Source organism: Pongo pygmaeus, chromosome 1 (assembly GCF_028885625.2).
Source record: "Pongo pygmaeus isolate AG05252 chromosome 1, NHGRI_mPonPyg2-v2.0_pri, whole genome shotgun sequence".
NCBI classification, from domain to species: Eukaryota; Metazoa; Chordata; class Mammalia; order Primates; family Hominidae; genus Pongo; species Pongo pygmaeus.
Window position 1 is genome coordinate 162,106,061 of NC_072373.2, and position 25,240 is coordinate 162,131,300.

At 43.3% G+C, this 25,240-nt stretch overlaps 1 protein-coding gene and 1 pseudogene across 2 annotated transcripts in view; both read left to right on the forward strand.

Annotated features, from left to right (window-relative positions):
• WLS (Wnt ligand secretion mediator) overlaps window positions 1-25,240 on the forward strand; it is a 134,380-nt gene that overhangs the window by 55,518 nt on the left and 53,622 nt on the right. For both annotated transcript variants that reach the window (XM_054483279.2, XM_054483270.2), the window contains exons 3-5: window positions 17,870-17,994; window positions 21,855-22,016; window positions 23,443-23,579. In XM_054483279.2, the coding sequence (XP_054339254.1) occupies window positions 17,870-17,994; window positions 21,855-22,016; window positions 23,443-23,579 (424 nt within the window). The remainder of the gene's footprint in view (window positions 1-17,869; window positions 17,995-21,854; window positions 22,017-23,442; window positions 23,580-25,240) is intronic.
• On the forward strand, window positions 13,756-15,485 carry LOC129033988 (C-terminal-binding protein 2-like; annotated as a pseudogene).

The window sequence follows — 25,240 nt, forward strand, 5'->3', positions numbered from 1 at the left end:
GCCCACAGGCATGATTTAATTATATTTGACTATAAACATAGCAACATGTAAATTAAAATATTTTGAAATGGAAGAATATTAAGATGGGAGCAGAGGTGTATGGGAGACAACCTCTTGGAGCAGAAGAGTGGTAAGGAAAGATCAGGACAAGAGTTAGCAATGGGAACATTCTTTTGGATGAAGGTAACTCAGCAAAGGCATTAGGTATAGAGAAGGAAACGTTGATTATGTATCTCCTATGCAGGCTCAATGCTAGATGTTCAAGGTTAAATCTTTACTGTTCTCTGTGAGGCTATTACTGGAGAACAAGTTTTAAATTTAAACAAGTATGAAATTATGGAAGTTAAGTGACTTCTCCAAAGTGATTTCTAGGTAAGAAAGTGAGGACTAAGACCATATTTTTCCATCATGAAATGCTTTGAAATAACATATGTGCAAAGGACGGTAAGCCCATTTGTTGGGCTGTAGAAAAGTGTCCATATTAGAGAAAAAAGATGAGCTGCTGAAAGACAGAGGGGCTGGTAGGTGAGTTGCCTTGATGACCAGCTAAGAAATTTGGAGTTTGATCCTTAAGAAAAGGAATTGAACATCATGTCTCTAGTGCTGAAATAAAATGTGGAATTCAGGATTTGAGACTCGTAGCTTGTCCTTTGAATTGTACAGTGGCTGAAAATTGTGTTTCTTTTTTTCACATCTGGACTTCTCACTTGGTGGTTTTCCCAACGGGAGGGCATCTGTGAACCTTTTAATGGGAGAAGTCATCAAGCTGGGTTAGGGCTGTGCTCACAGGGCTGGCTTCGGAGACAGGTAAAATCTGACTCCCTTTTGCTTTTCAGCTACAGACACAGCCATTGCTGCCACCACCAGCTGGGTGACTCGGAATCTAGGGGTTGCCAGTAATTGTGGGTTTAAGTCACAGAGGAAAAAGATAAGAGGAGAGCTAGGCTGGTTTTTCCACAATTAAATGTTGCCTCTCAGGCTTCTCTGTTGGCAGGAATCCAAGAGGTCAGGAACCACCAGCCATATTATTTTTGTTCGTGGCTGCCTGCTCTCATTTGTATCCCCTCCTCATTCATGGGAATGAAGAAAAGGTGGGTTGGAAATTAAAAAGCTTGTTCTAGCCTACTTTTTCCTTTACGAAACTTGTCAGAAACAAAGCTTTCCTGTGAAAGAGACGGGATCCCTTCTAGTAGCTGGCTTTTCCTGCAAGCACTTTCTGTCTCTTCTTCTCTTTCTGCTGGCAGCACAAATGTATTTTTGGGGTTAGGGGTGTTACCATTGTTGAAATCTACTTTTATCCTTGTATAGTTATGCTGGTATGCGGTGATATTTCTCAAGCACTGCCCTGTAGTCTGGTTCTCTGGTATTTTTGTATTTGTTAATTGTTTAACTCTTCCATTAGTCAAACTCAAGTTGTTATTCTTTGTCACTCAAACTCCATTATAAGTGCCCCGAGGACAGGAATGGTTTTATAGTTCTTTGTTTTGGCCTCAGTGCCTTAAGTATAGAAGGCAGTAAACAGCTAGAGGTGTTTTAGATTTCTACATTCATGAAATATTAGAACTAGAAAGGATCTCAGTAAGCCTATGATCCAACTGTAGTATTTCATGAAATAATACATTATGTAAAGTGACTTACTCAAATTGTATGGCTAAATAATGGCCTTTTTAGAGCAAGAAGCGAGTCTCCTAACTTTCCTACCCCATGACTGAGAGACATAAGGGGAAAGTACTTGAGCTGCTGAGTCAGGCAAACCTGGGTTCTCATTTTGCCTCCCTCTCACATTGGTAGCATGGCCATGGGCCTCAGTTTCCTCACTTTGAAATTGCCTGTGATGGTTTCTATCTGGCTGGCATCTGCATGGGTGAAAATGTCTACACATAGTAGGCAGTAAAAAATGTGAGCTCTTAGGAATCATTGTTTTATTTCTTTTAAAAATACTTCATTTGTAAGAAAACACATTTCTGAGATCTTTTCAGCATCAGAAAATGGTGCCCGATTGCTCTTGGTGAGAAGAACTTTGGAGGGAGAACAGGCCAGTTGGCATCTTTGATGGAGATTCAGCCTAGAATGAGCTAGAAATAGAAATTAGTCCCACCTACAGGACCTAAGGCTCATGGATGTAATGCCTTTTCCTTTTCCCAGTTGTCCCTCCATTTAAGGGAGTTTGGGTTGATTAACTCAGCAGTTAGTAACGCAGCCCCTATCTTACTCACACTCAGAAGAGGATGTGGAGTAGTGGAGGAGGTCACCAGGCCAACAGGCCCAACTTGCTTCCTACATGATAGGAACATCAATGGTCATAAACCATTTGATGAGATAGGAGAAGCCAAGGGCTGAGGGAGGAGACGGCATTCAGGGGCAGGTGTGTGGAGTGATGCACGTAGAGACCACCGCAACAATGCTAGCGTGACCCGAAAGGAAAGAGCAATGATTTTAAGGGAAAGGCTGAGGGCGATGGCTGGAGAAGAAGAGCAGAAAGGGAGTCCAGCTTAACACTCTTGTGTTGTGGGTGGCTTTTATTGAGGGAGGAGCAGCAGAGTTCTTCCGCGGCTCCACCAAGGGTCATGGTTTTTCCATTGTGCTTCCCATTCTGTCACACACACATATACTTCATCCACCTTCTTTATAGTATTATGAATCTGTCCATTATCTGGAACCCTGGATGGCAGTAGAATATTGTCCCATTGTCTCCTGGAGCCCAACTCGAGGAATGTCCTGGCTGATTGATCAAGGGAAGGACCTTATCTTCAAATAGAACCCCAAAGCTGAGTGCAATAATTCCCCACATAAGCCATATGAAACAAATACTCCGTGTGAATAACACTGGCCTGACTCCAGCAATAACACAGCTGTTGAAACAGCTTAGTCACCAGGGCGATGGAGGTATGCGGTGAGGGAATGTTGGGGTGCCGTGATCTGACATTTAGCTGGCTGGCAGCAGCTCTGAGAGCCAACATGGAGCTGTGGGAGAGCTGCAGAGAGAATCTGCTACCCGTCCACAGGCATTATTCCCTTGTTTCTTTTGAAGCCCAACATAATCCCTTCCCTGGGCAAGGCAGACTGAGGAGGAAAACGGAAAACATTCGAGGACTGAGGGGAGGGAAAGAAATGGTTTGCTTCTTTTAGACACCTGGTTTCTGCCCCTTAATGATGCATGTTTATTTCCTGGATAACTTTTTTTTAAATGCCCCAGGCTAGGCAGAGTATAATTTAGATATGGTGAAGGGGGAAAAAAACTCATTTATTTATCTTGCCTGGAAAAACGTCATGACTCTTCTTAGCTTAGTTATGTCCAGGGGATGTATGAAGAAGTCAGCAGGGAAAGTCCTGGCTCTGCTGCCTGATATTGCCTGAATCTCTGTAGCGGTTCATCTGCCAGAGCTCTTGTCTGAAGGACTCTGGGTAGATCTGGGCAAAATACTTAGCTGGTTTCGTCGGGATTTTGGGAGGACTAATAAACTGCCATGGAGCGACCCCATCCCTCTTCCAGCTCTTTGAAGAACTGACCTGTGTGTTTTCTCTTTATCCTGGACTCCCTCTGCACTGTTTGTTTTGGAAGTTGTTAAATTAGCCATCCCTTTCCTTTCCTGGTTACTGTATGAGAATGCAGCTGTCAGTCTGTGAACTCCGCCATCATCTATTTTTAGACACAGTGTGAATGAAGCTCTCTTCTCTAATTGCATTCAGAGAGAGAGAGAGAGAGAGAGGCACACAGGTAGATTTTCACAACGATCAAATCAGCTGTTCTAAATGCTCTGTGTACTGACAGTGTCCTGGAGAGAAAGCAAAGAAACCCACTGTGTGTTTTCCTCACTTGGCTGTCAGGTTTGTTTTCTTTCCACATTGATGTTGATTATGGTCAAATAGGAAAGTGCTGTTGCCACATTTGCTTTCCAGTGTTTTAACACTTGCCAACTTAGATGGTTCTGAGTTCTCTAGCTTTGTTAGTGAAAGATTGGTTCATCATTGGGTTCAGATTCTTTGGTAAACAAATTCCTTAGAAAATATCCTCCTGGCAGTATTTTCTACAAGGTTAAATCATCTTAAGCACACTGAGAACTGTGTTAGCAGTGGGCCTCAGTTTCCTTAGGATGTCTCTTTGTCTACCTGCTCCCACATCCCAGTCCGTCTTCCACACAGCTGCCAGAATCTCCTCCTTTGCTTTAACATCCTCTAATTAAAATGCTGCAGCACTCAGGGCAAGCTTCTTCCCTTTGTCATCAGACCCTTCCTGTTCTCTAGCCTTCCTCGTTCCCTCCACTCCCTCTCACATTCCCTGCCATATTGAATTAGTTGCTTTCCCTGACTGCACCCTGCTATTTTGTGCTTGTGTGACTTTTTATACATGGGGTTTCCTCTGCCTGTAATGCCTTTTCCTATCTCGCTGCCTAGTGAACTCCTATTCTTCCATTCATTGGTAAATATCACCTCTTCTCAATAGGGTGAGCCAGAAGATTGTGTCTTCTGTGCTACAATTCTTGACCTTCTACTCAGAACTCTTGATCTTTTTGTGCTGACTGTATACTTCATATATACTTCTAATGCAGTACAAACTACATGGAATTATACTTATTTATGTATACACCTGCCTTCCCCATTTTACTGTAAACAATTTGAGGGCAATGACTTTGCCTTATATGCCTTTTTATCCCTACTCTTTTTTTTACAGAAGAAGTTTAATTGTTTCACTCTTTATGGACATATATAAACATACATTTTTATGTTTATATACATGTATATAGTTCCAAATCCTATTTCTATATAAGATTTGTATTTATTTATATATAGGATTTGGAACTTCTCTGAGTATTTTTTTAAATTATACTTTAAGTTCTGAGATACATGTGCAGAATGTGCAGGTTTGTTACATAGGTATACATGTGCCATGGTGGTTTGCTGCACCTATCAACCCGTCATCTACATTAAGTATTTCTCCTAATACTATCCCTCCCCCATCCCCCCACCCCTCAACAGGCCCTGGTGTGATGTTCCCCTCCCTGTGTCCGTGTGTTCTCCTTGTTCAGCTCCCACTTATGAGTGAGAACATGTGGTGTTTGGTTTTCTGTTCCTGTGTTAGTTTGCTGAGAATGATGGTTTCCAGCTTCATCCATGTCCCTACAAAGGATATGAACTCATCTTTTTTTTATGGCTGCATAGTATTCCATGGTGTATATGTGGCACATTTTCTTTATCCAGTCTCTCATTGCTGGGCATTTGAGTTGGTTCCAAGTCTTTGCTATTGTGAATAGTGCCACAATAAACATACGTGTGCATGTGTCTTTATAGTAGAATGATTTATAATCCTTTGGGTATATACCCAGTAATGGGATTGCTGGTTCAAATGGTATTTCTGGTTCTAGATCCTTGAGGAATCGCCACATTGTCTTCCACAATGGTTGAACTAATTTACACTCCTACCAACAGTGTAAAAGTGTTCCTGTTTCTCCACATCCTCTCCAGCATCTCTGTTGTCTCCTGACTTTTCAATGATTGCCATTCTAACTGGCATGAGATGGTATCTCATTGTGGTTTTGATTTGCATTTCTCTGATGACCAGTGATGATGAGCTTTTTTTCACGTTTGTTGGCTGCATTAGAGTCTTCTTTTGAGAAGTGGCTGTTCATATCCTTCACCCACTTTTTGATGGGGTTGTTTGTTTTTTTTCTTGTAAATTTAAGTTCCTTGTAGATTCTGGATATTAGCCCTTTGCCAGATGGATAGACTGCAAAAATTTTCTCCCATTCTGTAGGTTGCCTATTTACTCTGATGATAGTTTCTTTTGCTGTGCAGAAGCTGTTTAGTTTAATTAGATCCCATTTGTCAATTTTGGCTTTTGTTGCCATTGCTTTTGGTGTTTTAGTCATGAAGTCCTTGCCCATGCCTATGTCCTGAATGGTATTGCCTAGGTTGTCTTCTAGGGTTTTTATGGTTTTAGGTTTTACGTCCAATCTTGTGCGAGGACACCAGTAGGTGCTCAAAAATATTCGGTGGAAACAAAAATAGAGTTGGATGGTCCATCTAGCACCAGGGATTTCAGGGGGGTGTGTGTAGGGCTTTGGGGGGAGTAGAAGTAAAAATGCAGGTGATGGAGAAAGAAAGTATGAATGTCACCAAAATAGAGCAAACCACTTGTTTGATGGTAGAGTGACAGGAAATTTAGGTTTGTAAGAGTTATTTGGAGAAAGAAGGATGATAATCATTAATTTGGTAAATATTTAATGAATATCTATTGTGCAAAGACATGAGTGATATAACTGTGAACAAGACTGAGTCAGTCCCTGGCTTTTAGGAACCCAGCATAAATAGGAGATGGGTAGGGAGAGAGATGGGGATAAGTAGTCAGGAGAAGCACCATGGAGAATAAGTGTCGTAAGTGTCATATTGCTGGGTGAACAAGGAACTGAAAGCAAGAGGGGGGGGTGCCATATTGAGTTTGGGTGAGTAAAAGAAGGCAAGAGTAAATCTGGGGGGAATTCCAGAAGATGAGTAGGAGTCTGGCACAAGTGGGGATGCCAAGCACTGTCTGCAGCCCAGATAAAGAAGCCTTTTGTAATTCACCCTCTCAAAGGAGGCATCTCTTTATAAAATTTGGTGTGATTATGGGGACCCTGAGTACAGCAGGTATAGATAACCTTGAGTAATAGCCTTGAAATAGCCAGCAGCCGAGTGCGGTGGCTCACACCTGTAATCCCAACAATTTGGGAGTCCGAGGTGGGTGGATCACCTGAGGTTGGGAGTTCAAGACCAGCCTGACCAACATGGAGAAACCCCGTCTCTACTAAAAATACAAAAAAATTAGCCGGGCATGGTGGCCCATGCTTGTAATCCCAGTTACTCAGGAGGCTGAGGCAGGAGAATCGCTTGAACCCAGGAGGCGAAGGTTGCAGTGAGCAGAGATCGTGCCATTGCACTTCAGCCTGGGCAACAAGAGCGAAACTCCATCTCAAAAAAAAAGAAAAAAAGAAATAGTAGCCAGCATTGACTGAGTGCTTACTATATGCCAGGCCTGTGCTGAGTGCTTGGCACCCATTATCTCATTTACTCCTCACAGTGATAGGAGAAGGGCATTACCATTACCATTATCCTCATCTTACAGATAGAGACATTTAGTGACTCCCAACATTGCACAGGCACCAAGTAGCTAAGGTGGGCTGTGGTCCCAGCCTGTCTGTCTCCAAAGCTGAGCTCTTACTCATCTTCCAAGGCTGGAGGGGAGAGGGGCTGTATTTGAAGTGGCCAACCTAGGTAGAAGAGGTAGTGAACGTTCATAGAACTAGAACCTAGGCTGCTACATAACATCTTAGCCAATTATGCCATTTAAGGAGTTTTAATATCATACTGAAGACAATATAAAGGCATTGAAAGTGTTTTAGAAAACGTTTCTCTAGCAGGAAGTATGAAAATTAGACAGGAACAGGGCAGGTGTTTTAGTCATGGAGGCTGGAGATAATGGTGGCCTGAACAAGCGGCATATCAGTGAGGAGAGAGAGGAAGCTAAATCTGAAAGACACCTAGTAGAGTTGACCAAATTTGGTGGTTTGCATTTCTAAACCATGAAAGAGGAGAGACTGGTGAAAAGTGAACATGCAAATTCAAATATCAAGAGGGAAATCTGGACTGGAGAGGGTGACTTGCATCCCAGGAACAGATGAAATCCTTCAGGGTGAACGTGTTGAGTTAGATGAGGAAAGAACTACTCTCCGACCTGGTGAACAATAGATACGGTTTTTTTCTATATTCGGTGGTACTTCAGATTCATTTATTAAAAAAAATTGATGTCTCCCCTTACTTTTTCAGTGGTATAGCATTTAAGCACTAGTAGCCTTGGCTGCAGTAGGGGTAAGTGGATGTTTTCTAACTGCATGTCACTTTGAAGAGAACCTAATGTGAGCACCGTTCTCCCTTGTCCTCGTCATGTTCCATAGACAGATATGTGACTTCAACCAAATGATAATGCATCAGAATACAGCAAGGAACCAGTTTTGCAATGCTTAGAAATATGTTTTCTTACATGTGGAAGATAATTCTCTGCAATTCAAATGCTTGATTTGATGAGGAAAGACAAGAGAAGCAATGTGAACTAAACTGTTAGGCTGGTTTGCAAAATAATTGTACTCATTCATTTTTATAACCACTCACACCCAGGCCTGTAGGGCATCTTAAGAAAACAGCCAGGACCAAATTTATAATTAGCTGAGTCCATTTTTGCCAGACCTAACCATGTATAGGACAGGGTTGGTTTTATTTCCTTAATTGAAAGCGTCAAGAAAAATTCAAGCCAGGTCAGAGAGTTTTTTATTGGGGAAGGAATGCTGGCATAAATAACTCCAGATTATATGTCTGCCAGAGGCTGGGAGGAGATTTGTCTCCGTGGCCTCTTTCTGAGGTTACCCAAACAAACTCTGGTGAGTGGCAGCTCCCCTATGTAATGTGGGAATGCACACGAGCATTGAAACCTCTTTAATTTTTTTCCCAGGGCAAAGGCCCAGGAAAGTCAAATTGTCTCTAGGAACCTAAAAGCTTTTGACAACCATAAAATCATTCTTGATTTCCTCTAATATATCTTGTCCTCTCCTTTTTCCCCTTTTATTCCAGTTAATAGGTCAACAATATAACCCAGCCACCCTGGGACTAGATGGAGAGGGAACTGGTATTGGTTAACAGTCTTAGGGAGTAGTTCCCACTGTTTGCATACTGCAAAGGTGGAAACTGAGACTTATTCAAGGTTGTTCAGGTGGGAAGTCATAAAAGGAGAATTCAAAATCAGGTCCATTTGGTGCCCAATTTATACACTTTGTACTATACTGGCTGGCAAATACCTGTTTCAAATATAGAAGGTGTAGAGCTTAGGTGAGAAGCGTTCTGATGTCTTCCTCAATTAAGGTTCTAGTGGGCTTTTCATTGCTTTTCCTTCTCCCCACATTCCCACCCCAGGGACCATTCTTACATTAAGCAGCTGCCCTAGATTTCTTCGGGACACTAGACCTCTTTCCTAGCGATTTCTAGCGCCCCCCTCCCACCATTTCTGGCTTATAGAAGGGACTTGCTCTCCTCTCTGACTTTCCACTTGCCTGCAGAAAAACTGGTTGGCTTTGCTTTTCTCAAGCAGGGCAGGGCAGTATAACTGCTATAGAGACAGACTTCCTAAGGATACAATTAGTTGATGCTTCCCAATATGGAAAGGCATGGATCTTTCTGTCTGTAACCACACTTTGCAGTCTAGGTCTGCTCCTATGGAACCCTGGAGCATAGGGGAAACTGCTCCCATAACAGGATGGAAATAGTAAGTGTAACAAACGACAGTGCCTTTCCACACTTCCCTTCCTCCTCTGAATGAATTCTCCACCCAACTAAAATATGTCTCCAAAGCTATTTGAGAAATGTGAAGCTTGGCTAGCCCATAGGACCTATGGGCTTCTATACCAAAGCTGCTGGTATAGCATAGGTATGGAAAACCATGGATTTCAAATCTATAAATGCCCTATGCTGGTATCTTACAACTGTACCCCCGTGAAACTGGTATAACCAGTGTCCTTGTTTTATAGGGAAAGTTCTCCAGTGCCAAATGTAGCTTAGCCTTCCTGCCATTCTCCCAGGGAGTTCAAATTGGATTCTTTGCCTTCATTTTCTCTGGGGGGGTAGAGGGGAAGTATTGCCCACGCAGTATCCCAGGAGTCATGAAACCAGTGTTTTATTAAATGCAACATCATCATTAATGCTGAACTTTATTTCCAAGTCCATTGGAGGCAGAAGAGAAAACGATTCAGGTAACCAGCTTCGCAGTTTTACTGTGTTCCTCTGTCCAGTGCTTTCCTGTTTCTGGGTTTTGTGATCTAGGTTTGGATTAGGGATTCATAGTGGGAAGCTCCATGTTCCTGAAACCTGGTAATTATTTTGAATTAAGGATAAGTATAAGAGTTTCACTTCCCTAATAAAATCAACAACAATACCTTACCCTTCATGCTTTCTGCTCTGTCTTGAGCATTTTTTCGTGCAGTAACTAGTGTAATAATCATGAAATTCTAGGCGTTAAGTCTTATCCTAACAGGTAAGGAACCAGGTCTGCTAAGATTGACCTGTGCTACCTCATGTGTGCTATCTGTCTGGGGGTGGGGAGTGATATCATAGTCTAGTAAAGGTCACTTGAACAGGCCATTCTCCCTGTGGTTTCTATTTTTTTGTATACATCATAAAAGATGGCAGGATGCTATGAGACTATTGGCTACGAAGCTCTAGGGTCCTGAGTCTGGTATTTCTAGGGTAGGGCTTTCTGAGTTATGGTGTCTTCACCTCATAAACAGGAATAACACCTCTGCTTCAGATTGCACAGGAAGTAAGGAGATGATAACATGAGGAGACAGCAGAACATGCTATAATTTTAACAACCAATAATAGATGGCTTTAGAAAGCTTAGATTAGATAATTCCAGACATTCTTATGAGCCATACTTGCAGCCTCCCAGGAACACTGCCTGTTTCTCTCCTGTAGAAAGCTGGAAAGGTATTTAGTTTGTATTGAGTGGCTCTTTGACCAAGTATGCTTTGATTCAGCTGTTAGTTTCTTTTGAATTCTACTGTGTTTGTTTGTTTTCACCAACAAAGGTAGTAGAGTGCAGTGGAGCCCTCACGTGATCCAGACTTAAGCTCTGCTTTTTACTAGCCATATATTCTTGGGCAATTTATATAATGTCTTCTTCCCAGGATGGATGTGAGGCCTGAAGAAGGCTGGTGCATGTTAGCCTCTGATGAAGGAGAGCTGTTGCTCTTATTAAAGACTTAGCATATTCATATTATGTGACTGCTTTGAGGGGCTGCTTTTATCACAAGTTAGCCAGTTTTCTTTAAGCAATATAAAAAAAGTGATTTTATTTTAAGGCAATTTCAATGACTTTATACAAGTTCCTTAAGATCTGAGGGCATCACTTTACTCATTAATTAAAATAAAATATTCATGTCCACTTCGTGGAATTGTTGGGAACATAAATGAGGTAATTTAAAGCACAGAAACCACAGGAGCTTAATATGGAGTAATTGTATGTTAAAATACTGTGCGCAATTTTCATTTTAAACCGCATATTTTAAAATAGTTTTTCCTTTGAGGATCCTCAACAGATTAGAATAACTTTTGAAGCTGGGACCAGGCAAGGAAGCAATCCTATCTAGCCTTGTCTCTCTGAGGCACCTGCTCTGAACCAGGCCCACCACAAACATTTGTCTGGCTCGGGGAAATGGTATGAATGAAGGCATGCCTATCATGTGTCTAAATATTTAGAAGTGATAAATCAGGCCAGCAAACTGTTAAGCCAAGTACGTTGCATCCTCTGATGATGAGTTACTTGCACAATGAACAGGATGGCCAGGTTCGAGTTGAGGACTCATGGACGACTTGGAATTCTGTGCCAAAATGTGACTGGCCAGGAAGTGTGGGCCCCTACACCCCTTTTCTCCCACCTCTGGCTCCATCCCATAAAGAGAGGGGCCTTGCATGCTTGTACATGGACACCCTAACCTCCGAGCTCAAGCTCTGGTCATATCTTCCAACAAATAGCAGCCTTTTCACTCCCACTCCCGCCGACCATCCGAGAGTATACAGGTGGTTGTCTAGTTCTTCCTGGGAAGCCAGACCTGGAAAGAGGCCACACAGACCTTGGAAGTAAGATAAGAGTTCAGAGCTGTCTAGGCAGAATGTTCTGGAGTCTGACATCTCGGAGCATGGTCTAGAAGTGAGGGGGTCTGTAGGCTCTGGGTATATATATCCCCTTCACTTAGGAGTCTTCTTGTCCTATAAAGAAGGGAACAGTTGACAGAGTGGGACCCTTTAAAAGTGTGGGGCCCAAACTTCAAAGGCCCCTCTTGCCTGTGTCTAAGGCTAGTGTTGCTCTGAACCCTACGGCTCCAAGGAGAACAACCTGTGAGTAATTTGTAACCTGTGTGTGAGCTGATGACATTTTTTACAGCTTTTCATATTTATACTTTTGTGTTTCTCCAAGCACCCTTTTCAACACAGTTGAAAGTCCCAATTCCTACTCCCAGCATTAGAAGTAGGATGTACTTTATTGCCTAAGATTTGACTCCATGGGAGCTCTGACTGATTCTTTCTGTTGACCACTGAGGCTACTAAGTGGGGAGAAGTTGTAGCCAGCTTGGTCCCTGACCAAGGGGAGATACCAACTCTGAGCATTGTTTCTGCCAAGCTGGGAGTGGCACAGTTTCTTCTACAGACTCTTGCTCTTCTCCACCTCCAGCCCTGGGTCTGTGTATTCCCCTCGTGTCCTCAAGTCCAAAGTCTCTCCTTGGATCATGCACAGAAGGGAAGATGTGGGAGAACTGAGGTCCAGCAGTTTTGTGTGCAGACTTTGACCCAGTCACCCCATTGTCAGTGCCATGCTTTGTTCTGCCTTCTGCAACCCCTGGTACTTTCAAATTCTGAGTGGCTTCAGGTTCCTGCAGACATATTGGCTCACTTTTCTAGAATATCCCCTCTATAGGAGTGTAGGCTGTGGCTGCCAGGAAACCCTACTTCATGTATTTTTTATCTTTTAAAAAAATTTTGAGGCCAGGCACGGTGGCTCACGCCTGTAATCCCAACACTTTGGGAGGCTGAGGCAGGTGGATCACCTGAGGTCAGGAGTCCAAGACCAGCCTGACCAACATGGAGAAACCCTGACTCTGCTAAAAATACAAAATTAGCCAGGCATGGTGGTGCACGCCTGTAATCCCAGCTACTCGGGAGGCTGAGGCAGGAGAATCGCTCGAACCCGGAAGGCAGAGGTTGCAGTGAGCCGAGATCATGCCATTGCACTCCAGCCTGGGTAACAAGAGCAAAACTCTGTCTTAAAAAAAAAATTGAAATCTCTTGTCTGCTCATGTGTCTACAGTTAGTTTTTTCCCCTTGTGATTTAATATCTTTTGCTTTTCTTTTCACTGTCTTTGTCTTTATTTTGTGGAATTTCAGGAGGAAAACGCAGTGGCCAATTCACTATGTTTAACTGAGGATAAAAATAGGAATAATAGAATAGTGGGTATTGATGTTCATCAAGGGTTTCCTCTATATCAGAATGGCCTCAGATTCCTTCTCCATGGATCATCTCTTCCTTTTCCTAGATTTATTCTGAGAACCAGGGATCTGCCATGCTGCCATGTCAGCTTTAAGCCACTGTAGAAAAGCCCCGCTTTTCAGAGGGCAGTTATTCCCATCTATTTCCCTTGTGACTTGTATGTGTTCAGGTTTAGTAAATATTTATTAAGCACCTACTGCATACTAGGCAGCATGCAGTGCTTTCACTAACTTGACTTCTAATCCTTGTCGCAGCCCTGGAGGAGGTGGGTATTACTTAGATGAGCAAACTCAGGTGCCTGGATACTGAGACTTCTTCAAAACTGAATAGCCAGAGCCTAAAATTGTGCCCATTTTCATAACCCTAGTGGTGGCAGGATCTCCAGTCATTTTGGAAATGTGATTTGTGCTTTTTTTTTTTTTTTTTCCCCCTCATTAAGACTTCTCTGGAGGGGTAGGGTGGGGAGAGAAGGGTAGCGGAGGGAGGGTGGGGAGGGAGGGAGGGAGAGTGGTGGGGAGCTGGAGAGATTAAGTTTTTGTGTGTGTGTCCCTGTGTGCGTGTGTCATTTTAAGGTGGCTCGGGAGCGGCCCGGAGGAGCGAGGGACCGAACCGGGAGCCATGCCGCGCTGGGCGGGGGGGGGGGGGGGGGTCGCACAGCCGCCGCCACCGCCACCGCCGCAGGGTGGAGTGGGAGGGGCGGGAGCCGCCGCCACCGCCGCCTCCAGGGTGGGCGCCTTTCGCCGTGGACGCCGACCGTCCAGGACGAGGGTTTCATCACCTTAAATGGTTTTGAACCAATGAAGCTGTATTCCCTTAAAAAGACGGACAGCCCATCATGTGAACTATAGAGTTTGTGGGCAGATTTATAATGGGTTCATAGTGGCGTCCTGCACGCAGACTCCTGAGAGTTCTCCTAAGTTCTTAGAGGACTGCTTTGCCTTTTGATCTGAGAGTTGCAAAGTTCCATGAAGAATGGCCCTTGTGGATAAGCACAAAGTCAAGAGACAGCGATTGGACAGAATTTGTGAAGGTATCCACCCCCAGATCATGAACGGCCCCCTGCACTCCCACCCCCGGTGGCGCTGCTGGACGGCCGCGACTGCACTGTGGAGATGCCCATCCCGAAGGACCTGGCCACTGTGGCCTTCTGTGACGCGCAGCCCATGCAGGAAATCCACGAGAAGGTTCTAACGAAGCCGTGGGTGCCATGATGTACCACACCATCATCCTCACCAGGGAGGACCTAGAAAAGTTCAAGGCCCTGAGAGTGATCGTGCGGATAGGCAGTGGCTACGATAACTTGGACATCAAGGCTGCCGGCGAGCTCGGAATTGCTGTGTGCAACATCCCGTCTGCAGCCGTGGAAGGGACAGCGGACTCTACCATCTGCCACATCCTCAGTCTGTACCGGAGGAATACGTGGCTGTACCAAGCACTGCGGGAAGGCACGCGGGTTCAGAGCTTGGAGCAGATCCGCTAGGTGGCCTCGGGAGCGGCCCGCATCAGTGGGGAGATGCTGGGCCTCATCGGCTTTGATCGCAGGGGGCAGGCGGTTGCAGTTCGAGCCAAGGCCTTTGGATTCAGCGTCATATTTTATGACCCCTAGTTGCAGGATGGGATCGAGCGGTCCCTGGGCGTGCAGAGGGTCTACACTCTGCAGGATTTGCTGTATCAGAGCGACTGCGTCTCCTTGCACTGCAATCTCAACGAACATAACCACCACCTCATCAATGACTTTACCATAAAGCAGATAAGGCAGGGAGCATTCCTTGTGAACGCACCCCGTGGTGGCCTGGTGGACGAGAAAGCCTTAGCACAAGCTCTGAAGGAGGGCAGGATACGAGGGGCAGCTCTCGATGCGCATGAGTCGGAGCCCTTTAGCTTTGCTCAGGGTCCGTTGAAAGATGCACCGAATCTTATCTGCACTCCTCACACTGCCTGGTACAGCGAGCAGGCGTCACTGGAGATGATGGAGGCAGCTGCCACTGAGATCCGCCGAGCCATCACAGGTCGCATCCCAGAAAGCTTAAGAAACTGTGTGAACAAGGAATTCTTTGTCACATCAGCGCCTTGGTCAGTAATAGACCAGCAAGCAATTCATCCTGAGCTCAATGGTGCCACATACAGATATCCGCCAGGCATCGTGGGCGTGGCTCCAGGAGGACTTCCTGCAGCCATGGAAGGGATCATCCCTGGAGGCATCCCAGTGACTCACAACCTCCCGACAGTGGCACATCCTTCCCAGGCGCCCTCTCCCAACCAGCCCACAAAACACGGGGACAATAGAGAGCACTCCAACGAGCAATAGTAGAGAATGCCGGAAGGTAACCATTCAGATACACTTGGGACCAAGAGACAGTGAAAAATAGATGAACTAAGAGAAAAAGAATCTGATGGTCTTTGTAACTGATTCTGGACATACGCATCATTGATGTTGCAGTGTTAAAACTACAAGAGCTAGAAAACTGAAGATGTCGTCTGCTTACAGAAGCGCTGAAAGACTAGGATGTGATTTATTAAGGACCAACTTCTGTTATTGTGTGTTAAGTTTTTCATCTGTGCATCAAATCACAAAGAATAAATAGAGGTTTTGCCTTTATCAGTCCCTTGGGCACAGCAGGTCCTGAACACCCTGCTCTACAGTGTTGCATCAAGAGTTCAAACAACAAAATAAAAAATATTAAGAGGAAATCCCCATCCTGTGACTTGAGTCCCTTAAGTCTACAGGGGCTGGTGACCTCTTTTTGCCAATAGGAAAATTACATTACTACAAAATGGGGAGAAAACTGCCTGTGGTAGGCACCTGCACGCATAGGATTGAAGACACTACAGGGTCCTGTACAGAGAAGCATCTCTCACATCTGAACTGCATACTGAGTGGGCAAGTTGGTTGTAAGTTCAGTAAAACCCTCTGATGCAAAAAAAATAAAAAAGTATTAAGTTTCACAAGTTGTTTGTACTCAAATACATTTTCTCAGTTTCAGATCCTCTGCTGTTTTATTGACTGGAAAGTCGAGCTAAAAGAGTTCAAGAAGAATAATGTTGCATTTCCTTATGTCTCAGGAAACACTTTTTATGGTAACTTGTCAGATTGTCTATGAACAAACCCACTTTTTTAGACATTGATAAAGTCTTCTTTTCTTCACGTGATATTTTATACAAGAGCACTTCAGATGTATTAGATGTGACTGATTTTAACAAATCCTATTAGATTTGTATCAACTAGTTACATGTTCTATTCATAGTCTTTTGTGAATCATTGCCTTTTTGTTTGAAAAGATGGCCTCTTTTGAGCCTTTGTTTGGATACATTCCTGTTTTTGTGACAAAAGAAAAACTTTAAAATTGTCCCAAGCAGAAAAATAATGGCTATCAGAAGTATGTTTTGTTTTAGTGTGAGTTACCGTTACTGTATTTGTTTATTGTAAACGTGGACATTTAGCGTTCACTACAGTTTTCAATAAAAAGTAATTAAAATTTGTTAAGTTCTGAAATTCAGTTACATCTCACTAATGTAAAAGTTCTCTACTTGAGATGTTTAAGGCAAGTGCATTGTCAATTAGCCAATTTCCAACTCTTGTTACTACAGGGTTCTATCTGCCTTTTCCATAACCAGACTCAAGAACGCTGACAATTACCTCATGTGATACAAAGTTTAATTGAAAAATCAAAACCTCACACAAATCCATCATTATCAAGTCATGCCATCCTTAAGATGTAATGGTGGGTTAGAGCTAAGTCAATTAAAAAAAAAACAAAGTTGCTCAACTTTTAGAATTCTAATTTTAATTTACCCCAAAGCAAAATGACCTGGACCTGGTTCAAGGGAGGGAAGTGAACCTTGAAACTGTTTTGCCAATAACCTTACAAAATGATATTTACAAAGAAGTGTTGCAAAATAGTCCCATGAGTTAAGAAATTGAAGGTGATTTAATGGATCTTCTTTTTAAATAGAATTAAACCTTTATACTCAAAAAAAAAAAAAAGACTTCTCTGCTCTTGAACTTGCTCATCATAGTATAAAACGACAAAGTTAATAGGTGCAATGTTTTATTGATCTCATCTCCTTAATGAGTTCTGTGGTGAGTTTAATTCATTCGTGGTCCAGTCCTACTGTTATGGAAGTATGTGTGACCATTCATTTGTGCAATTATGTATTATTCCTATCTGTGTATAAGTCTTTAATTTTGGAAAAACACTTTGCCTTTTACATTAACTTCATCCACAATATGAAGGGATTTTGACTTTTGGAAAAGTAGCAAATCCTATATTTGAGAACTTTCGGGAATAAGTTTGAGAAGGATGTTTTCAGACAGAGTGTGACCAGAGAACAGCCCCAGAGGGACGTGTCTGAGGGGTGGTTGAAAAACTTGGTCATGTTTATCAGAGAAGAAAGAGAATGCAGGCAGATGTGGTATGGTTTTCAAGAACATAAGGCACTTTTTATTGAAGAAGGAAGGACATCACCTTCCATGTGGCTTCTATAGGCAGACCTAGGACCCGTGGTGCAAGTTACGGGAGGATGAGGTCTGACCATTTGTGCTCCCTCAGAGGGAGTGAAGCCCCTGTCTCTGGAAGAGTTTAAATGGAGGCTCTTGAGTCTGGCAGAGTGGACATGAGAGGGGACACAGCATTTGGCTTAGACTTTCATCCTATGACTTCTAAGTCTTCAGGTTTGGAGTTTGATGGAAATTAATATTTCTCTTTTGTCTTGTTGGTTTCCATGGCAAAGCCTATAAGAATTTTTTGAGCTGTTTCTAAAATATCTTTCTGAAAGTCATTTCTGAAACGTGCATCCTTTCTCTTGCAGGAGAAAATGCAGAAGTCTCCATGGACGTTTCCCTGGCTTACCGTGATGATGCGTTTGCTGAGTGGACTGAAATGGCCCATGAGAGAGTACCACGGAAACTCAAATGCACCTTCACATCTCCCAAGGTATGACCCCTTTCTGTCTAAGCCGACAGAGTTTTTATTTGGTTCTCGGGTATGTGGAAAGATTTGCTTACTTTTCATAGGTGTGTCCCTTCTTCGCATGAGGACAGCTTTGGTAATACCTGCTCTGCGGAGCATTTTATTTCCTCTTCTCTCCTGCCACGGGCCTTTCCTAACTTTGCTTTTGCCTATTACTGTTAAGATTTCCTGCAAAATAGTAAAAACATGAGGTTGAAGCCTCTGAGTACCTTGCCTCAGCTTTAGCCATTTTTTTTCCTAAAGAGGAGAAAGATCAGGTGATTTTATCACTGACGGTGTGACCTCAGGTAAGCTTACATAATCTTTCTGAGCTTCAGTTTTTTTTCTGCAAGATGAGATAACAGTACGTACCTTGGGAGTCTTTTTAACGGCTAGATCAAGCTTGTCCAACTTGCTGCCTGTGGGCTGCATGCAGCCCAGGACGGCTTTGAGTGTGGCCCAATGCAAATTCTTTACTTTCTTAAAACATTATAAGTTCTTTTTGTGATTTTTTTTTTTAGCTTATCAGCTATTGTTAGTGTATTTTATGTGTGGCTCAAGACAGTTCTCCTTCCAGTGTGGCCCAGAGAAGCCAAAAGATTGGACACCCCTGGACTAGATGATACAATGAATGCAGGCAGGATGACCTTATAATTTAACGTCTTGTCTGGGACATATTTGAGAGTCAAAGCAGATATTAACCAGATGGGCCACTAGGAGAAAACATATAAATTAAGGCCCTCCATGGGTAAACCTAAGTACCCACTGCAGTGTTTTTTGAAACACTAGGGGAGTCTCCCTCCCCCAGGTTTCCTAGAACAAAGCTACAGAAAGTGTATTCTGAGAACCAACAGTGGCAGCATCACCTGAGAGGTTTTAGGAAAGGCAGATTCCCAGGGCACACCCAGAACCTATTAAGTCAATGTCTCAGGGTGTAGGAGCAAGGAATCTGTGTTTTAACAGGCCTTCAGTTTATTACCTTAAACTCAATGAAGTTTGAGAGCCACTGCCCTAGACCCTCTGCTGAGTGCTAAATATAGGGCTGTCCTCCAGAGAAAGCCATTTGTAGGTAGAAATGAATGATAGAAACTAGAGGAAGCAGGAGAGAGGAATAGCTAACATTTTCAGATCTTTGCATGCAATCAAGAAAATTAAAAACCTTTCTAGCTATCTCTGCAAGTTGACTGCATCTTTGAAATACTGGTTGAACATCTAAGCTAGATGGCTTCGGATACAGAATTTTATCCTTAGAAAAGGGAAAAGTCATTTCTCTTATTTATACACATGGAGGGCACTGAGTAGCGAGGGGGAAGGGTATTTGCCTGCAACTGCTTCTTAATGCTTAATTATCTTTAGGATGTGTTGATCCCTTGCAAGAAAGATATTCAATCTTGAAAGGTGCGAAGGAAATGAATCATCAAGTCTCTGCTTTTTGATTGCAGTGAAATTTAGTCTTGAGTCTCAAGATTAAATGAGAAATTGCTTTAAAGCTTTTGAGTCCCTGGTGGATTGTGAAGTTAAAAAAAAAAGTCAAGTTGCCACCTGCTGTAATTTGTCCTAATTAGTCAGTCTCATGCTGGAGTTGGGGGAGAACTGGGGGTGGGGGAAAGGAAGGATAGAGAGAGGAATCTTTCTTCTTAAATGCCCTAAATACTGGCAGAGGCAGGACTTTAGTGCATGAAGAAAAGTCTCTAACAGGATACAACGAATTTGTCTCCGAGACAGGAAGTTTGAGCCAGTGTCCCAGATGCCAATGTGTCTCTTTTAATTTGAACTTAGGTAAATTTGTGTCAAGGGTGTCCATGTTACTCATTCAGTAGTGACAGGGAAGTGTGGGGCACCCAGAGACCCATCGTGGGGGATTAGAAGTGACTCTGGAGATCATCTTACTTAACTTTCTCACTTAGAAGGAAACTGAGGCCAAAAGAGGCAGGGTGACCCAAGGTACCCAGCAAGAAACATGGTCAGGACTAGAATCAGCCTCCTGGCCTGGAGTTCTGGAGTCTTTATCACAGCACAATGCCTGCCTTTGGGCAGGGCTCATGTCCTTCTGCCAATTCTGCTACTACTTTTGGGACCCTGGGCGAGACACACACCAGATGGAATTAGACTAAGTAGGTTTTGTTCCCTTCCACCCTCAAGTTCTCAATTTCCATCAATAAAATAAGGCCCTAACTGGAAACAAATCAGAAAATGCCCTCTTGCTGTTACCACAGAGGATAATCAGCCTCCTCACTGCAGCTTAATCTGAGGGATAATTAGAGCCTGCAGTGAACTTTCAGTAGTATCTGCGGAGCCCCCATCCTCCCTGATTTGAAAGTATAAGAGAGAAAGGAGTGGAGGGGAGAGAAAGATGATCTATATAGGAAGAATCATCTGACCTGCAGCTGAGGTTTGAAAAAGCAGCATTCTTTCTACAGAAGAATTTTTAAAAATCTCACATGCCAACTCTAATCAACTGGTGTGTCTGACAAGAGCCGCTCACACCTTAGGGATAAAAACTGTTGACTGATTGGTTATGCGTGCCGTGGTGGGGAAGAGGAGGTAGAAGTACCTCCCCACCTCTCTACCTTGCCGTGTGTAGTCTCTGTCTCTGTACAAAGGTCTGTTTACTGCATTCTAAGCTCTGACTGTCTAGTAAGGAACCCTCCCCAGCCAAGATCTCAGAAGGGGCAGAGCCCCTTCCTACACACTCTTAGACTATGGACTCCTTGTTATCTTCTTTCTTCTTACTTCTTCAGTGGATCTTTGCTCTGAAGATTTATGACAAATTATGGAGGTCTTGCAAATTCAGGCTTAGGAACGACAAATTAGATCTCCCCTATCACTTGATCAGGCAATGCCAAGGAAACATTGAAGCTGACATAGAAACCCAGCATTGATGGTAGACTCTCATCTTCTGTATCAGGGAAAAGTCCCAGCCTGCTGAAGCTCATGCCTCTGCATGCTCATCTTTACCCCCGGCCCCCACCCCTCAGCAGGTACACAGCCGGGAGTCCTGGTGAGGTGGAGCAGAATTTAGTTTTCAAAAAAAAGCTGTGTCCCTACTGTCCAATTTCCCTCCACCGTGCTCTGGGCAGTATCTCTTAAATTGTTTGGCATGAAGTCCAAGAGGCTTTCCTAGACACTGGGCTAAATTCTTATTTCATTAAAATTTCTATTCCCTTCTGCCATCTTGGACTGTTAGGAAGCACTGGAGGCAGAAAATTCTTAGTGGCTATCTCTGGCCACTAATCTTATTATCTTTCTTTCTTCTGTTTCGACCTTCCCTAAATACCAAGGGCTCCTTGTGTCTTTTTTTTTTCCTGGCAAGTGAATAAAAAGAAGATATTTTCAGCTTCTTCTAGCTTCTCCCTTAGGCCAAAATCAGGAGAATAATTAGCTGTTGTTAGAGAGTGTAATGATTCAGCAAGAACTTCCACCTGAACGTTTAAGAAGCTGACTGTTCCACAGAGCCTTAGAGGTCCCTGATGACACACTGCAGATAAAAACTCTTGTATCCCTGGCAGACAAGATTCGTAAGATGCGAGGTTCTAATGAAGATGAAACAGCCTAGAAATGTGTTAGGAGATAGAAGGAAGGTATCTCTGCTTTCTACCTAAAATTTCTGGTTCTACCTTGAATATGGCTGTTTGTTGTTGTTGTTGTTGTTGTTGATGTTTGTTTTAGGTTGGGATAGCTGGGTGGACACCATGCCTCCAGTATGCCTTGTTACTCTGTACCTCTAAAGTGTACCTTTAAGCATTAGCTGCTTACAATTGGTTTTATGGGTCCAGGGTAACAGAATTCAGAGCCAGTCTATTGGAAATAGTGACCCTGCCTCAAACCCTCTGCTCTTCTTCCAGACCCCAGAGCATGAGGGCCGTTACTATGAATGTGATGTCCTTCCTTTCATGGAAATTGGGTCGGTGGCCCATAAGTTTTACCTTTTAAACATCCGGCTGCCTGTGAATGAGAAGAAGAAAATCAATGTGGGAATTGGGGAGATAAAGGATATCCGGTTGGTGGTAAGTGAATGTAATTGATCTTGGCATGTGTATTGGAGGGGAACTCCATCTCACTCTTGGCACCTCTATGTCTCACCTGTCTCATCTGAGAAATGGGAATAATAACATACTCCTGATGGCTGAGATCATAAAGTGAATTAATTTGTGTGAGAGATTACAGAAATGGGAAACAATGCAATTATTGTGCCCACTTAAGATTTTAAATGGGCTTAAGATCACTTAAGATAATTACAATGATGATAAGATCATGATATAGTCATGATTGCATAATGAATAACACTGAGATAAAAGTAAATTTTCTTTTTTATGTGTTTTACCTTGCAAGCACAAATGTTAAAGGGAATAGGGGTGTTTTAGGTTCTTTCCATCATATTTGTTTAATTGGGGAAAAGTTAGAACTTGCTGCAAGGAGGCCATTTCTTTTCAGTCTCAACAAAGTCCCACAAGAATTGTGTAGAGACACAGAAAAGCATAATAATTACCTGTAATGTCCTGCTATTTAGAGAAATAGTCACTGTTCAGGTTTTGATATATCTCCTTCCAGGCTTTTTTTATACATAGTAATTCCCTTACAAAAAGTAGGATCATATTGAACTGACTTTTTTCCTTCCTTTCTTTATTTAATGGTATATATAATATAAATTGGTGAATGTAATATAAATATACTTTCCAATATTGGTTAGCATTTTATAGAATAGATTTACCTTAACACTTACCAATCTCAACATATTGACCATCTAGGATATCTGCAACTTTCTAATGAAAAGCTTACAAAAAAAATTGATCATGTACTTAATCGTAATCTTAGCATAGGGAAAAAGCTCTTGTAGCCTTAGTAGACCAGATTAGTAAGATGTGAGGGTCGAATGAGGATTAAACGGCCAAGAGAGGTGTTAAGAGATAGAGGATATCTCTGATTTTTACCTGAAATTTCTGGTTCTACCTCAAATGTGGCTTTTTTGGGGGGTACACTGTGGGGGTGGTAGCTGGGTAGATATCATGCACCCTGTATGCCCTATTAATCCGTACCTCTAAAGTGTACCTTTAGGTATTCGCATTTTAATATCAGTGGGATGAGTCCAAGGTAAGATAATTCAAAGTCTCTCGGAAATAGTGACCCTGCCCCAAAGCCCCATGCTCTTCTTTCAGACCCCAGAGCATGAAAGCCATTACTGTGAATGGGATGCCCTCTTTATTTCTCTGGTCTCAGGTCCATAGCACAGGGCTCTTTTAATATGTATTTCTATTATCTCTGAGGAGAGGCCAAGGGTGTATGAGGGCAGTGCATGCTATGAATGTGAAAGCTCTTGATCACGAACATTTCGCAGACAAGGTCTCCACTTACTTCTCCCACAAAAGCATTTGCTAGTAGAAGGAAATGCTAAGATAATATTCACCTTCAAAATTATCACTGGTCTCTGCCTAGGGGATCCACCAAAATGGAGGCTTCACCAAGGTGTGGTTTGCCATGAAGACCTTCCTTACGCCCAGCATCTTCATCATTATGGTGTGGTATTGGAGGAGGATCACCATGATGTCCCGACCCCCAGTGCTTCTGGAAAAGTAAGAGCTGGTTTTGGAGCGCTCTTCAGGAATACTAGCTTCTCATGATCTGCCAAGCTCTTGCTTTTGCTGGTGTCCAGTTCAAGCAGCCAGTGTGTGACTTAGGCCAGTGATTTGACCAGGAGTCATCCTGGACTCCTTTTTCTCCTGCAGCTTTCCTATGCAAGTTGTTATTAAGTAAATCCTCGGGGTTCTACCTCTCTCACCTTTCTGGATCTTTTTAATTAATTAATTAATTTTTTGGAGACAAGGTCTCACTCTGTTGTCCAGGCTGGAGTGCAGTGCTGGGATCTCAGCTTGCTGCAGCCTTGACTTTCCAGGCTCCAGTGGTCATCCCACCTCAGCCTCCCAGTAGCTAGAACCACAGGTGTATGCTTCCCAGCTAGTTTTTTGTATTTTTCATAGAGACAGGGTTTCCCTATGTTGCCCAGGCTGATCTCGAACTCCTGAGCTCAAGTGATTTGCCCGCTTCAGCTTCCCAAAGTGCTGGGATTACAGGTGTGAGCCACCACACCCAGCTGACCTTTCTGGCTCTTTAACCTGTCTTTGCTCTTCAGGATATTCTGTGGTCAGAATCAGATACTTGTCTGTGTTGTAGTGAAGAAACTGCCCTAAGCCCAGCTCCTCTCACTTACAGAAAGACAGTGCTCCTGCAGATGTACCTACTTTCTCTCCACATCATTGACTTCTCCCTTTCTGCTGGATTCTTTCTATTAATATACAAACATGCCCTGCCATCTCCCGTTCTTAGACAAAATTGTCCCATTTCCCACTTCTCCCTGAAGCCACATACCCTTTTTCTGCTCCTCTTTACAGCAATGCTTCTCAAAGACCTTATGCATATGTCTTCTCCTCTGTTCTCTCTTGAGTCCTTTCCAGTCTGGATTCATCTCCACCACTCTACTAAAACTGCTTTTCACAGGATCACCAACAGCCTTCATAGTCCAAATCCAAAGGTCATTTTTTAGTCCTCACTTTTTTTTTATTCATCTGACATAACTGATCAGTTTTTCTTCCCAGAGTCTCCTCTACCTTTCTGTTGGTCATTCTTCTTTGCTGACCAGCATTTAGGTTCCATTCCTGTCTCCTTCCATCTTTCCAGACTCTTAGACTTTGGGACTGGGGCACTGCTCTGGACCTCTTCTCTTCATTAGCTGTGCTTTCCCTGGGTGGGGGGGGGGGGGTGATCTCACCTACCTTTGTGGTCTGAAAAATCATCTATTCTCTGATGACTCTTAATCTATATCTTTAGCCTCAGCCTCTCCCAACTCTGGACCCAAATATTCCAGCTCTTTACTTAATGTCTTCATTTGCATTGGAAATGTCACATGTACCAAGAACCACACTTGATTGTGTCCCATTTCCAACCTATTCCCTCCCAGGATCCCCGTTTCAGTAAATGGCAACTCCATCCTTTCAGTTGTTCAGACTGGAAATGTAGCAGTGAGTCATCCCGTATGTGTCTGTTTTTCACACTTCTCATCCACCTCACTGGGAAATCTCACCATTTCCACTGCTGCCACCCTAATCTAACTAACCCACCATCGCTTCTCACCTGGATCAGTGGGAACAGCCTCGCAACCCCTCTCCTTGCTTACACCACGTTCCTCCCTGCAGCCTATTCACAGGATAGCCAGGAGTGCCCCCTTTCAAGTATTAAT